This window comes from Amaranthus tricolor, chromosome 1 (genome assembly GCF_026212465.1).
Source record: "Amaranthus tricolor cultivar Red isolate AtriRed21 chromosome 1, ASM2621246v1, whole genome shotgun sequence".
NCBI classification, from domain to species: Eukaryota; Viridiplantae; Streptophyta; class Magnoliopsida; order Caryophyllales; family Amaranthaceae; genus Amaranthus; species Amaranthus tricolor.
In genome coordinates, this window is record NC_080047.1 from 22,309,994 (window position 1) to 22,326,130 (window position 16,137).

Here is a 16,137-nt window from a genome sequence, read left to right on the forward strand (position 1 = left end):
ATGCTTATTTGTATAAAACTGTGATGCTTATTTGTATGCTTTTGTGTATGATCAACCATGAATTTTCCTTCTATTTACTGCGATTTCATTTGTATGCTTTCTTGCAATTTCGTGCAATTTTCTTGAATGATCAACCACGAATTAGGGCATTCCAACGATTTGTATGCTTATTTGTATACAACTATACAAATAAGCATACTTATTTGTATGCTTTCTACTTCAAACTGTACTGCAATTACAAAAAACTTTGATGCTTTTTTGTATAAAACTGTGATGTTTTTGTTTGTATGCTTTCTATTTCAAACTTTGATGCTTATTGTATAAAACTGTGATGCTTTGTTTGTTTGATGCTTTCTACTTCAAACTGTGCTGCTTTTACAAAAACTTTGATGCTTTTTTGTATAAAACTGTGATGCTTTGTTTGTTTGATGCTTTCTACTTCAAACTGTGCTGCTTTTACAAAAAACTTTGATGCTTATTGTATAAAACTGTGATGCTTTTTGTTTGTATGATTTGTACTTCAAACTGTGCTGCTTTTACAAAAAACTTTGATGCTATTTTGATAAAACTGTGATGTTTTCGTTTGTATGCTTTCTATTTCAAACTTTGATGCTTATTGTATAAATCTGTGATGCTTTGTTTGTTTGATGCTTTCTACTTCAAACTGTGCTGCTTTTACAAAAAACTTTGATGCTTATTGTATAAAACTGTGATGCTTTTTGTTTGTATGATTTCTACTTCAAACTTTGATGCTTTTTTGATAAAACTGTGCTACTTCAAACTTTGATGCTTATTGTATAAAACTGTGATGCTTTTTGTTTGTTTGATGCTTTCTACTTCAAACTGTGATGCTTTCTACTTCAATTTATACACATGTTTTTTATTTTTGTTTACTAGAAATATGGTAGTTACTCGAAATTCTGCACAAGTTGAAGAACCAATAATAGCAGATCCTCAAGGTATGCCAAGTACACGAGGGAAAAGAATAAAAATTGTTGCCTCAAAAAAGAAAAGGTAAGTCTTGTTTAAAAAGAAAATGTTGCTTTCTTTTTATAAAATGTGATGCTGTATTCATAAAATTGTGATGCTTCAGTGTTGAAGTAGCTGCAATAGTAGAAGAAAATCATGAAGAGGAACAACCTTTCCCAAAAACAAAAAATCTGTTGCTTCCAAAAAGAAACAGTAAGTTTTATGTTTGTTTTTAATTGTGATGCTTTTCTTAATACAATGTGATGCTTTTCAACAAAAAAAACTGTTGCTTCATTTACAGAATGTGATGCTTTTTATAAAAAATTGTGATGTCTATCAGAACGAATGTGATGCTTTTCTTAATACTTCATTTTATGTTTTTTAGAGTTCAAGTAGTTGTTGCTGCGGGAATGGAAGAAGAACCTCGATTAGCAATAACTAAATGAGAAAGTGTACAAATCGTTTCTTCTACAACAATTCCAAAAAAGAAGTAAGTTATAGATGTAGATGCTTTTTTTTGAGTAAAACTGTAATTCTTTCTACATAAAATTGTGATGCTTTTCTACAACAATTATGAATATACAATTTTGATGGGTTACAGGAGAGAAGGTCAACTTCATATGCTCTCATCTCCTTCTCAAATGGTTTCTTTGTGTGATAAATTGAATGATAATCCAAGGACTGCGGTGAAAGAAATTGGTTTTGAAGGATTGCTTTTGTTGAGAATTAAGATGTCTTATCATGGTATGGCTAAGTACTTTATCAACCAATACGATGTCAGTACTTCAGTTTTCATAGTCAATCAAAACTGCAAGTACACTATAACTGAGTATGATGTCTGCGATATTTTTGGCTTGCCATTAACTGTTAATGATGTTATCAAACAAACTAATTCAAATGAAGATATTTCTGAGTATGATTTATTTGAGGAGTGGCAACAAAAACTTGATTGTGTTGGGACTAAGGATATATCTGCTGAACAACTACTTTCCAAAATGTTGTTGGACTTAACTGATGGAGGCGATGATTTTAAAAGGTTTTTTGTAATGTATGCTTTTATCACATTTTTGGCTCCCAATTCACACCGAACTGTTGATCATAGTTTGCTTAAACCATTAGTTGATGTTAAGGAGATAAAAAATCTTAACTGGTGTGGTTTAGTGTTTGATAGGTTTAGAAATGGCTTGGAGAGATGCCAAACAAAAAATTTGAAAAATATTCCTTCATGTCTAGCCATATTAGAAATTTGCTTTTACCATCGAGTTAGCTCTCTAGGTATTTTTCCATCATCAAGGTTGCCCTTAATCCAACATTGGACTTATGAGACTTTGAAAAAAAGGGCACAACTTGAGTTGAAGGCTAGATCCTTTGGACTGGGTGATTTCGATGGAGACACATACCCAGTTTCAAAGAAATTAAGAAAAAAATCGCATGATGATGAGGTGGAGCTAGAAGAAAATGGGATGTATCTCAAGATCCCTATTCCCGATGGCTTGTTGGCATCTTCTGATCAAAAAATTCATGATACAGCTGGTGATGTAAGTAATATTATTTTTAACATTTAATTTTTTATAAAAACAACCAGTAGCACATTTTAAACTATAAAATAGCAGTTTTTTTTATAAGAAGTTTAAATTGAACTGTTTTTTGTTAATATATTCTTTTTATTAAGGAGCTTATGGAGGAAGTTAGCAAGATGAAGAGAAACATGGAAATTGTTACTCAACATCATCTATCGAGACTCTTGAAGTTAAAAGCAAAAGGCAATCAAGCACAAGATGTCGGACAATCATCAAACTCTCCAACACTATCGCAATGGTATTCAGACCCAAAAGTGATGGAGGAGATTGATGAGATTATGAACAGGATAAGAGTTGTTAAAAGACGAACAGCTGACATCGACTTACCAAGCTTTGACCTGGGAATATCAAATCTTGAGAAAACACCTTCACCAGCACCGAAATTGATTGCGAAGAAGAGAGGAAAGAAAAAAATTTGAGTTTGTGTTTTCATTCCATGACAAAACTGTGATGATTCAACAAATATATGTTATGAATTTGTACTTCAAACTGTGATGTAAACATCATCAAACTGTGATGATGTGTTGACGTGTGATGTTTTGTATGATGCTTTATACTTCAAACTTTGCTACTTCAAATAGTTTATTTTGCATCTGACTGCTTAAGTAACTATTTGTAATCATAAGTTTTGGTACTTATGTAGGTACTTCAAATGATAATGTTTTGTAGGTACTTCAAATGCTTTATACTTAAGTAACTGACTGCTTAAGTCTATTCATCATAAGTTTTGGTAATCACTAATGATGTTCATCATAACTATTTGTTTTATACAAATCGTAAACTATTTGTTTTGGTAATCAAACAAACAAAGCATCACAATTTTATACCAAAAAGCATCAAAGTTTTTTGAAAAAGCAGCACAGTTTGAAATAGTGTATTATTTGCCACTTAATGGAATTCTACCTCCCTGCATTTGTACATTTCTTTTTTGTTTATATATATTTCTTTCATTATTACAAAAATTTACTTCTACCATTTCATATATCATGTGATGCTTTTTGGAAGCAACAGATTTTATGAATACAGCTGTATCATTCAATACATCATCTTCTACCATTTCATATATGATGTGTTACATTTATAAACGTGTGATGCTTTTCACATAAAATCGTGATGCTTTCAACAAAAACTGTGATAATTTCAACAGAATATTTGTGATAAATTGAATGATAATGACATTAAAAATAAATTAGTCTACAAATAACTAATTCTAACAATTACAATGTTAAAATAAACAGATATTTGTCTAAAGGCAATTATCCTCTTCATAAAATACAACCTACTAATGTTAAAATAAACAGAAAGTAATCTACATACTACTAATACTAATGATTAGACTATTTCTCTAGAGAATCGATCATAAATTAGTTTACACTTTGCAACTGCTACACAACCCCAAATATAATTGTTCTTCTGAAGCAGGGATTCAATCATTTACCACTGTATTTCATAAAACAAGTCACCTGCAAGATTCAGTGAACAAATATATATGTTAAATGTCTAAATGTGGAAAACAGAAACGATAGTATCACTATTTATCAAAAGAAAGTACCAACATAAAATTCAAGAGGTAACATGTAACAGACCGTTTTTCTTAATCTTAAATATTTTGACAAATTCAATAATCGTTTCGTTTTATTATTTTCTTTTTAATGCCATTTCGAAATTTTATTCCAATCGTTTTTAAGTTCTCGATTTTCTTTTATATATAATTTATTTCTCTTAAAATAAATTACCTAAATATTAGGTCTAGCTAAATTACCTACAATAACTTAATCTTTTTATTTCCTATATTAAATTATGATTAAAAATAAAAATATATACAATAATAATAATAATAATTTTTAAAAAAAAAAAAAAAAAAAATCTGGAAGTTGGCGGCAAGCAATGCTAGGTGGCCTAAGTTTAGTTAATCTTATCTTTAGATAAAACCAAGAAAGTAAAAAAAAATCTTAGAGTTAAAAATTAATTACTTGCCCATGAAGGATAAGGAAAATAATTAAAATAATAAAATCTTGAGCCTATAAATACACCAAAGAACCGTGGGTAAAGGAAGAATAAAATAGGAGAAGGAAAAAAAAAAATTATTATTATTAATTCATAAGAGCTAATTCCTAAAAAAATTATAAAAACCCTAGAAAAATTCCTGAAAATTCTCAAAAATTTTCTAATAATAGTATTTAGTGTTAATTATAGAAATTCAAGGGGAGGAAGCAAATATTGTGGCTAAAACTTCTACAACAAAAGAAATTGGTTAATAGTAAATTATTAAAGGTATAAATTCTTACATATATTTATTTACATGAAATTATGCCCATAAATTTTTATATGTGTTTATTATATTTAAATTTCATTTTCTGCAAATTTTGGTGAATTAATTCGTTGTAATTTAATTTATATGATTTATTCTTTGAATTGCCAAAAACCGCAAAATCTGAAATAATTTAAATTAAAATAGTAAATATTAATATTTTTAAACGAAATTTTTTCTGTACATATATATATATATGAGATATAGATTGTGTGTTAATTTCGTGAAATATTATTGAGTATAAATATTATTATTAATTTTTTCTAAAAAACAAAACCGCAAAATCTGAAATAATTTTAATTAAAATAGTAAACATTAATATTTTTAAACGAAAATTTTTCTGTACATATATATATATATATATATATGAAATATAAGTTGTGCATTAATTTCGTGAATTATAGTTGAGTATAAATATTATTATTAATTTTTGCTTAAAAAAAACGCATTAAATAAGAAAATTCATAAATTGGTTAAAAATAAATAATTCTGGAAAAAAAAATAATTTATTTTAGTGTTACTGTATTTTCATTTCATTTAAATTATTTTTTTTGTAAAATTTTGTGATATTGAAATTTTAAAGAAATAAATTAATAATCTAAATTGTTATTGTAGGCAAAAAGAAAGAAAAATGAAAATAATAATTAAAATTAATTTATTTTGGTGAATAAGAATATACACCAACTCAATTAATAATAAGTTATTTATTTTAAAATATTTCATGTAGATTTTAATCTTAAGGAAATTAATTATTCATGTATTAAATCTAAAAATAAGTTATTAAGAAAATAATGAAGCATAATTGAAATTTATTTATAAATAAATACGAAAGACCCATTTGGTTTTGATTTTAATAGTAATAAATGATTATTTGTATGTAAGTCGTAATGAATTTATTTCTATTGTATGTTATTGTAATGTTGCATTTATATGAAAACAGTAACATGATAATAAAAAGGCTTGATAGTAAGGAAATGCCGAACCATGCTTCCGGCATGTAAAAAAACGTGGGACGTGTTTTCCGGCACGTAAAATACGGCGAACACAGTAAGGTTGTTTAACCTGATCTGTGGCTCGAGCAACATTATACTGGAGGAGTGACGACTCCCACTAAGTTAGGGGTTTTGGTTTACCTCACCCTAACAGGCCCTTACATATATCAAACAAAGATCATATGTGTTGCATTCATTAAATAAATAATCGGATTCCATGCCCTAACACTCAAGCAGAAGTGTTAGTAAATCACGCCCTGGTACTCAAGCAGAAGGACCAGAAGTTTAATATATATAAATGAATCTAATATAAAAATGAATTCCCTACAATACATAAGATACCTTGCATATTATTCATTGTGATGCACTTATTTTTGCATATTATTTGTTGCAATGCATATATTCTCTATACTTGCATAATTACGGTAAGTTTCTATACTCGGTTTTTTTTAAAGCTGACCGATTTCCATCGGTTGTTCCCATATTTCGGGAGCAGATGCTGCAGGTAACTTTACATGAAGTTATTAAGAAGCTATTGTATTGTTTATGTGAGATTAGGATATTATAAGTATGTAGTTTATATTACGGGTATGTAAAGACGATAATTATGTATTAAAGAAAGATGTAATACGTAAAATTATATTTTAATGATTTAAGTTTTCCTTGTTTTTTTTTTGAAAATTCTGTTTTGTTTTGTTTCTTTTTCGCAATAATCACGGTTCGATAGACTTCCGCTTAGCATTACTTACTATATTTTATAATAAACCTACATTGGAAAAAGAACGATCCGTTACACTTGGTATCAGAGCCAACGTTATTCGAATGGTCGGATCTTCTTATCCGATACTAGGAAACACCGTGATAAATTACATTTTGAAAAAAAAAAAAATAAATTAAAATTAGTATTTTAAATGAAATTTGTTTTATGTGTTTTCTGTGCTTAAAAAAAATATGTGATTTGCAATTTAAAATGTAGCTAACGCAACACTTCCCTACTTTATTGAAGATGCCAAGAGGTGGTGGTAGAGGATGTATCGCAAGAAGTGAACCTCAAGAGACGAGGAATGATTTTGCTGATGACACGACCCAGGATGCAAGAGTTCAGGCTCTGGAAAATCAGTTAAGAATGATGGAAAGGAATAATGAGAGGCTGCTGAACTTAATGGAGAAGCAGATGAGTCGTTTCCATGAAGATGATGAGGGGAAATTTTATAAGAGATTGTCTAGTCATCAACCTCCAAAATATGATGGAGAACCTGATCCAGTTCGCTTTGAGGATTGGATTGCAGAAATGGAGAAACTGTTGGAGGCTATAAACTGCCCGTCAAGGATGAAAGTGAAATTAGCCGCATTCTACTTAACAGGCACTGCTGAATTATGGTGGAGGACTGTAAAACAAACCGCCATAGATTCTACTTGGGAAGAATTTATAAAGAAGCTTCGTGATCAATTTTACCCACCCTCGCTTCAGAGAAAGAAAGAGAATGAATTCTTGTTTCTAAGACAGGGAACTATGTCAGTGATCGAGTACGCAAGTAAGTTCAGAGAGCTGGCTAGATTCGCTACCGAAATTGTGATCTCTGATCGGGGCAAGGCGATTAGATTTTTCGAAGGTCTGAACCTCAGGATCCAAAAAGGCACTCCTAGATATCAAGATTTTGATGATTTGTACAATCAAGCCTTGGAGTACGAGCGTATTTTGGAAAAAAAAAGACGGGTTTAATAAAAGAAAGAATGAATCTAGTGGGGGCAGTAGGTACAAGAAGGCCAGGAATGAGGGGAAGAAGCCGTTTCAGACTGTAGCAAGGCCGACACAGTGGAAATGTAGGTTATGTGGAAAAGATCATCGAGGCCGAAACTGTAATGGGAAGATTGTATGCTACAAGTGTCACAAGGAGGGACATCTGGCTAATAACTGTGGGGAAACGTTCAATCTGAGCAAAACAACATCAGAAGCTGCAGGAAACAGAGCATTTGGCAATCAGAGGAATGAGACTAAAGCATTAGTAGGCCTGCATGCAATTGGAGATCATTATGATGGTTTACACCAGGAGTTTGAAGTTGAAGGTAAAGTAATTTCTGGAAAATTTCCTGTTGGTAATTTTACGGCAAATGTTTTGTTTGATTGTGGAGCGGATAGGTCTTTTATTTCCAGTGCTTTTCTCCGCATATCTTCTATTTCTTTAAAACCTCAAAAATCCCACTTGTGTATCAACTTACCTGATGGTACACCTTACCTGTGTGATCGTATCTTTTATGATTTTCCATTGGAGATTTGTGGGAATCTTTTACCAACTGACTTAATTCAATTCGATTTGGGAACATTTGATATCATTTTCGGTATGGATTGGTTGGAGAAATATTCAGCGGAGATTTTGTGTAAGGAAAAGGTTGTTAAAATAAAAACTCCCGAGGGAACAAAGTGTATTCGGAAGAACTCAAGATCTCAGCTAGAGACAATTTCTGTAATTCAAGCATCACAAATGATAAGACAAGGAGATGAAGGGTTCTTATGTTATGTTACTACTGAAGAAGTAAAACCTAAACCTAGTTTGCAAGAAACCCCGATCGTGCAAGAATATTCTGATGTGTTTCCTGAAGAATTACCCGGTATACCTCCAAGAAGAGAAGTAGACTTCCATATTGACCTTATTCCTGATATCACCCCTATTTCTAAAACTCCTTACCGTTTTGCTCCAGCTGAATTGGCTGAGCTGAAAAAGCAGCTAGATGAATTGCTGGAAAAAGGTTTCATTCGACCTAGCGTTTCACCATGGGGAGCTCCGGTCCTCTTTGTCAGAAAGAAAGATGGGAGTATGAGGCTATGCATTGATTATCGGGAGATCAATAAGATTACCATCAAGAATCGTTATCCTTTGCCAAGGATAGACGACCTTTTTGATCAGTTAGGGGGAGCAAGGGTCTTTTCGAAGATAGATTTGAGGTCTGGTTATCATCAATTGAGGATTGCTGAAGAAGATATTCCTAAGACTGCATTCAGAACCAGATATGGGCACTATGAGTTTCTAGTAATGCCATTTGGTCTAACGAATGCTCCAGCAGCATTTATGGACCTCATGCAAAGATATTTCAACCCTTACCTGGATAAGTTTGTGGTTGTGTTTATTGATGATATATTGGTGTATTCGAAGAATGAAGAGCAACATGAGCAGCACTTAAGGATAGTTTTAGAGAAGTTGAGAAAGGAGAAACTTTATGGCAAGTTTAGTAAATGTGAATTTTTGTTAGAGAACATATCTTTCTTAGGGCACGTTGTTTCGAAAGATGGAAATTCTGTTGACCTTGAAAAGATTAGAGCAGTGATGGAATGGCCGAATCAAAAGAGTGTTACTGAAGTAAGAAGTTTCTTAGGCTTGGCAGGCTATTACAGGAAGTTTGTGGAAAATTTTTCTAAAATTGCCCGACCGTTGTTTGAGTTGCTTAAAAAGGGAGTTCGGTTTCAGTGGGGCGAGAAGCAGAGTAAATCATTAGAAGAGCTTAAAAGGAGACTTACGACGGCACCTGTGTTGATCATGCCCGACTGTGGGAAAGCATTTGAGGTATATTGTGATGCATCGAAGGAAGGTTTGGGATGTGTGCTAATGCAAGAAGGCAAAGTAGTAGCTTATGCGTCAAGGCAATTAAGGCCACACGAGTTGAATTATCCAGTACACGACATTGAACTAGCAGCTGTAATTTTTGCTCTGAAGTTATGGAGACATTATCTCTATGGAGTACCATGCAAGATCTTCACTGATCATAAAAATTTGAAATATGTCTTCACTCAGAAGGAGCTGAATATGCGACAAAGGCGGTGGCTGGAAATCATTAAAGACTTTGAAGTTGACATAAATTATCATCCCGGAAAAGCAAACAAAGTGGCAGATGCATTGAGCAGAAGACCGAGGATATTTGTAAATGCTATAATGAGGTACCTTGGGAATTATACCGAGAAATCCAGAAGTTAGATCTAGAAATTGTTAATCACTATCAAGTTGTTGAATATTTGGGAGCAATGACTATACAACCGACTTTGTTCGAAAGAATTATAGAAGCACAACAAGAAGATCCCGAGATAATCGAGTTAATCATTCGAGTTCAAAGAAAAGAGACAAAAGCGTTCGAAGTGGGTGAGAAAGGTGAACTAAGAATGAACGGGAGATTGTGTATACCAGACAACACAGAGTTGAAAAAAGAGATTTTGAAGGAAGGACACCAAGGAATGTTTCACTTACACCCTGGTAGAGATAAAATGATTGAAGAATTAAGGAAATTATTTTGGTGGAAAGGTATGAGGAAAGATGTAGCTGATTTTGTATCTCGATGCTTGATATGCCAGAAGGTGAAATTTGAAAGGGAGAAGAGTTCTGGACTACTTCAACCACTAGAAATTCCTGAGTGGAAATGGGATTCCGTATCCATGGATTTTGTAGTTGGATTACCAAGAACGCAACGAGGAAATGACACAATTTGGGTAATAGTTGACAGATTGACCAAAGTTGCAAGGTTCCTGCCAATAAAGGGAACATGGTCAGTAAAACAATTGGCTGATGCTTATGTTCGAGAAATTGTAAGATTACATGGAGTACCGAGAACAATTGTGTCTGACAGAGACCCAAAATTTTTGTCTCGATTTTGGGAAAAGTTGCAAGAAGCATTCGGATCGAAGCTATGTTTAAGTACCGCATTTCATCCGGCTACTGATGGCCAAACCGAAAGAACCATCCAGACATTAGAGGATCTTTTGAGATGTTGTATTCTTGAATTTGGTGGTTCATGGGAACAGAAATTGCCTTTGATAGAGTTTTCATACAACAACAGCTATCAAACCAGCATCAAGATGGCACCAAACGAAGCCTTATACGGGAGAAAATGTCGAGTGCCGTTATGTTGGGATCAGATGGACCGAAATGTGCCTGAAGGACCAGATCTTATCCAAGACTCTATTGATAGCTTGAGGGTAGTGCAAGAGAATATGAAGGCAGCACAAAGTAGACAGAAGAGTTATGCAGACAACCGTCGCAGAGCTTTGCAATTTTCTGAAGGTGACAAAGTATTTCTAAAGATTTCACCAACGAAGGGAGTCCAACGCTTTGGGATAAAAGGGAAATTAAGCCCTAAATTTATCGGACCCTTTGAAATTTTGAAAAGAGTAGGGGAGGTGGCATACGAACTAGCTTTACCCCCGGGTTTAGCTAGAGTTCATAATGTATTCCATGTTTCTCAGTTGAGAAAGTATATCCACGATCCATCCCATGTGTTAGTTCACGAACCCCTCCAAATTGATGAAAACCTAGCTTATGAAGAAAGACCAATTAGAATTTTGGATCGTCAAGTGAAAGAATTGAGGAATAAAAGAATACCTCAAGTTAAAGTGCTATGGTCGAACCATCATGTCGAAGAAGCAACTTGGGAAAGTGAAACTGATATGAGAGAACGCTATCCCCAGTTGTTCATTTAGGTTCAAGTTTCGGGACGAAACTATGTTAAGGGGGGAAGAGTTGTAACAGACCGTTTTTCTTAATCTTAAATATTTTGACAAATTCAATAATCGTTTCGTTTTATTATTTTCTTTTTAATGCCATTTCGAAATTTTATTCCAATCGTTTTTAAGTTCTCGATTTTCTTTTATATATAATTTATTTCTCTTAAAATAAATTACCTAAATATTAGGTCTAGCTAAATTACCTACAATAACTTAATCTTTTTATTTCCTATATTAAATTATGATTAAAAATAAAAATATATACAATAATAATAATAACAATTAAAAAAAAAAAAAAAAAAAAAAAAAAAAAATCTGGAAGTTGGCGGCAAGCAATGCTAGGTGGCCTAAGTTTAGTTAATCTTATCTTTAGATAAAACCAAGAAAGTAAAAAAAAATCTTGGAGTTAAAAATTAATTACTTGCCCATGAAGGATAAGGAAAATAATTAAAATAATAAAATCTTGAGCCTATAAATACACCAAAGAACCGTGGGTAAAGGAAGAAAAAAATAGGAGAAGGAAAAAAAAAATTATTATTATTAATTCATAAGAGCTAATTCCTAAAAAAATTATAAAAACCCTAGAAAAATTCCTAAAAATTCTCAAAAATTTTCTAATAATAGTATTTAGTGTTAATTATAGAAATTCAAGGGGAGGAAGCAAATATTGTGGCTAAAAATTCTACAACAAAAGAAATTGGTTAATAGTAAATTATTAAAGGTATAAATTCTTACATATATTTATTTACATGAAATTATGCCCATAAATTTTTATATGTGTTTATTATATTTAAATTTCATTTTCTGCAAATTTTGGTGAATTAATTCGTTGTAATTTAATTTATATGATTTATTCTTTGAATTGCCAAAAACCGCAAAATCTGAAATAATTTAAATTAAAATAGTAAATATTAATATTTTTAAACGAAATTTTTTCTGTACATATATATATATGAGATATATATTGTGTGTTAATTTCGTGAAATATTATTGAGTATAAATAATATTATTAATTTTTTCTAAAAAAACAAACCGCAAAATCTGAAATAATTTTAATTAAAATAGTAAAAATTAATATTTTTAAACGAAAATTTTTCTGTACATATATATATATATATGAAATATAAGTTGTGCATTAATTTCGTGAATTATAGTTGAGTATAAATATTATTATTAATTTTTGCTTAAAAAAAACGCATTAAATAAGAAAATTCATAAATTGGTTAAAAATAAATAATTCTGGAAAAAAAAATAATTTATTTTAGTGTTACTGTATTTTCATTTCATTTAAATTATTTTTTTTGTAAAATTTTGTGATATTGAAATTTTAAAGAAATAAATTAATAATCTAAATTGTTATTGTAGGCAAAAAGAAAGAAAAATGAAAATAATAATTAAAATTAATTTATTTTGGTGAATAAGAATATACACCAACTCAATTAATAATAAGTTATTTATTTTAAAATATTTCATGTAGATTTTAATCTTAAGGAAATTAATTATTCATGTATTAAATCTAAAAATAAGTTATTAAGAAAATAATGAAGCATAATTGAAATTTATTTATAAATAAATACGAAAGACCCATTTAGTTTTGATTTTAATAGTAATAAATGATTATTTGTATGTAAGTCGTAATGAATTTATTTCTATTGTATGTTATTGTAATGTTGCATTTATATGAAAACAGTAACATGATAATAAAAAGGCTTGATAGTAAGGAAATGCCGAACCATGCTTCCGGCATGTAAAAAAACGTGGGACGTGTTTTCCGGCACGTAAAATACGGCGAACACAGTAAGGTTGTTTAACCTGATCTGTGGCTCGAGCAACATTATACTGGAGGAGTGACGACTCCCACTAAGTTAGGGGTTTTGGTTTACCTCACCCTAACAGGCCCTTACATATATCAAACAAAGATCATATGTGTTGCATTCATTAAATAAATAATCGGATTCCATGCCCTAACACTCAAGCAGAAGTGTTAGTAAATCACGCCCTGGTACTCAAGCAGAAGGACCAGAAGTTTAATATATATAAATGAATCTAATATAAAAATGAATTCCCTACAATACATAAGATACCTTGCATATTATTCATTGTGATGCACTTATTTTTGCATATTATTTGTTGCAATGCATATATTCTCTATACTTGCATAATTACGGTAAGTTTCTATACTCGGTTTTTTTTAAAGCTGACCGATTTCCATCGGCTGTTCCCATATTTCGGGAGCAGATGCTGCAGGTAACTTTACATGAAGTTATTAAGAAGCTATTGTATTGTTTATGTGAGATTAGGATATTATAAGTATGTAGTTTATATTACGGGTATGTAAAGACGATAATTATGTATTAAAGAAAGATGTAATACGTAAAATTATATTTTAATGATTTAAGTTTTCCTTGTTTTTTTTTTGAAAATTCTGTTTTGTTTTGTTTCTTTTTCGCAATAATCACGGTTCGATAGACTTCCGCTTAGCATTACTTACTATATTTTATAATAAACCTACATTGGAAAAAGAACGATCCGTTACATAACACTTTTTATATCATATTGTACTTACTTATTTTTTCTTATGTGGACACGTACGACTATTGTGACCTGCAACTTTGCCACAACTTTTACATTGTCTTTGCTTGGTCACCCTTTGCTCTTCTTCATCTTCAGTATCCTTTTGTTTTGGATCTTTTTCTTTCCTCTTGCCTTTGTTTGAAGATTGTTTAGGGTTTTGAATTGTAATTGTTTTAGGAGCTTCACAACCCAAACACTTTTCTAACTCTTGACGTTTTGTCTTCTCAAGCCCACGATTCTTTTTTGCTAAAAGTTCAGCTGAATACAACTTCATTTTGTGCAAAAGTTCAACCAAATCATCCTCATCATCTTCTGCCAAACTAATGCATCGATGTACCTCATTCCAAACATCTCCTAAAACCCCTTTTCTAGATTCCATAGCACTATTACCATCCAATAATGTGCCATCAATATCATAGACAGGTGTTTTACTAGCATCTTTTGACCACCTTTTCAATATGTAAGGTTCTGGTATATATTTAACGCCTTTTGGATGCAAAACCCATAATACATGCTTACATAAGACTCCTACTCTTTTGAATAACTTACAACAGCAATCAACATACAATGTTTGTGCATCATACACAACTTCAAAAATTGTCCCAGTGTTGAAATGTACCACACGATACACATCCTTGCCATCTCTAACGAAATTCTTTTCAAAACCACACTCATCGCGTGCGCTAAGAATTTGTTCTTGAAAATCCTTAAAAACAACATCTGTGTACACACTAGAAGCATGTTTTTCAAGAGGGATACGAGTCTTCAAAGGTGCAGAATATAACTTGCATTTACTATCTAGTGTTTGCATCATATAACGTTGAACATCCATTGCACTTTGAAACCTCATTTGGAGTTCAACTAATGTAAGAAATTTGTTCACAAAGTAATTGAAAAAATTGTTCTCACTTTCCGACCTAGATGTTGTTCTAAACAAACCACCCATATAAAGATCTCTAAAATATGCGGGCACCCACATTTCTCTAATATCATACATACTATTCAACCAGTCATTATTTCTTAAATTAGCATGCTCATAATCCGACATCATTTTTGACCACTGATCTTCAAATTCATGGGGCTCATTATCCCTATTATATACAAGTCTATTAATTCTTCTTAAAAACTCATCATCATTACGTAAATCAATAGAAACTTTATCAGTTAGTTTCTTCATTATATGCCAACAACAGAATTTATGAATAGACTTGTCAAAAACATTGGGTAGAGCAATTTTTATGGCTGGATCTTGGTCTGTTATAATGGAATCTGGTTGTTTACCATTCATTGCCCTCAAAAAAGATTCAAATAACCAAGTATAAGAAGATACATCTTCCCTACTAATAAGACCGACAGCAAAAGTAACACATTTTTTGTGATGGTCAACACCCGAGAAAGGAACAAAAATTTGATTATACTTGTTAGTACCATAAGTAGCATCCACAGATATCGAATCACCAAACAATGAATAGTTTCTCCTACTAATACCATCAGCCCAAATTGCCTTCGATAGAGATTTAGTATCATCAACCTCAAAATCAAAAAAAAAAACTAGGTGAAATTTCTTTCTTCTTAACAAACATTTCCACAAACATTTGCCCATCAGATTCATTAATAAAACACTTTAAATCCCTATAAAAGTTTTTAAAGTTATCAAGTGAAGCACCTACTTTCAAATAACTTCCTACTTGTTCTTTCCACATCCTATATGAACTTGTTGGACCTTTATTCAAGTTCAAATTGTTCATAATGTATCTTTTTTGTCCACTATTTAAACTAGATGACCCTTTTAAATGTTGCCTAGAAATAGGTGAGGCAAGAATGTGGCTATGGGCTTCAATAAACTTAAAAACCCAATATTTACCCTCTTTAGTCCTTTGAAAAACAATTTTAGCATAACAATCTTCACGAGTTACAAGTCTTCTTCTTAATGCACCTAATTTCTCTTCCCTCATCCCTTGTTTATTACACAAATAGTATTTAGATGTAACAACACCTTTATAGACTTTCTTAGTCCCTGATCTAATGTCAAAACCACAAGCCTTAGTATATGTTTCATAGAATTTCACCCCTTCTTCTAATCAATCAAAAGTCATATGCAGTACTGGTATCAGATTTTTCTCACAATGAGGGATGAACTGTTTACGATTAAGGTTATGAGTAGGTGTACCCTGAAACACAATACCAGCAACATTGTTTTAAACATAAAGCAACACGTTTTCAACA

At 31.5% G+C, this 16,137-nt stretch overlaps 2 protein-coding genes across 2 annotated transcripts; one reads left to right on the forward strand and one right to left on the reverse strand.

The window, feature by feature from the left end:
• Positions 1-901: 901 nt before the first annotated feature.
• On the forward strand, positions 902-2,968 carry LOC130807744 (uncharacterized). The gene is made up of 4 exons (XM_057673068.1): positions 902-959; positions 1,355-1,361; positions 1,571-2,507; positions 2,642-2,968. The coding sequence occupies exons 1-4, from the start codon at positions 902-904 to the stop codon at positions 2,966-2,968; spliced, it is 1,329 nt and encodes a 442-aa protein (XP_057529051.1).
• A 10,935-nt stretch (positions 2,969-13,903) lies between these two features.
• On the reverse strand, positions 13,904-15,866 carry LOC130807763 (protein FAR-RED ELONGATED HYPOCOTYL 3-like). The gene is made up of 2 exons (XM_057673100.1): positions 15,582-15,866; positions 13,904-15,415 (listed from the first exon to the last, which is right to left on the reverse strand). Exons 1-2 carry the CDS (start codon positions 15,864-15,866, stop codon positions 13,904-13,906), a joined length of 1,797 nt encoding a protein of 598 aa, XP_057529083.1.
• Positions 15,867-16,137: the final 271 nt, after the last annotated feature.

Excerpts from the sequence above, each read along its gene's own strand:
- LOC130807763 (XM_057673100.1), bottom strand. The coding sequence starts at position 15,866 with ATGAGGGAAGAGAAATTAGGTGCATTAAGAAGAAGACTTGTAACTCGT. Across the intron at positions 15,416-15,581 it reads AAGTAGGAAGTTATTTGAAA|GCAATTTGGGCTGATGGTAT; the intron begins GTAGGTGCTTCA and ends TCTCTATCGAAG.
- LOC130807744 (XM_057673068.1), top strand. The coding sequence starts at position 902 with ATGGTAGTTACTCGAAATTCTGCACAAGTTGAAGAACCAATAATAGCA. Across the intron at positions 2,508-2,641 it reads TTCATGATACAGCTGGTGAT|GAGCTTATGGAGGAAGTTAG; the intron begins GTAAGTAATATT and ends CTTTTTATTAAG.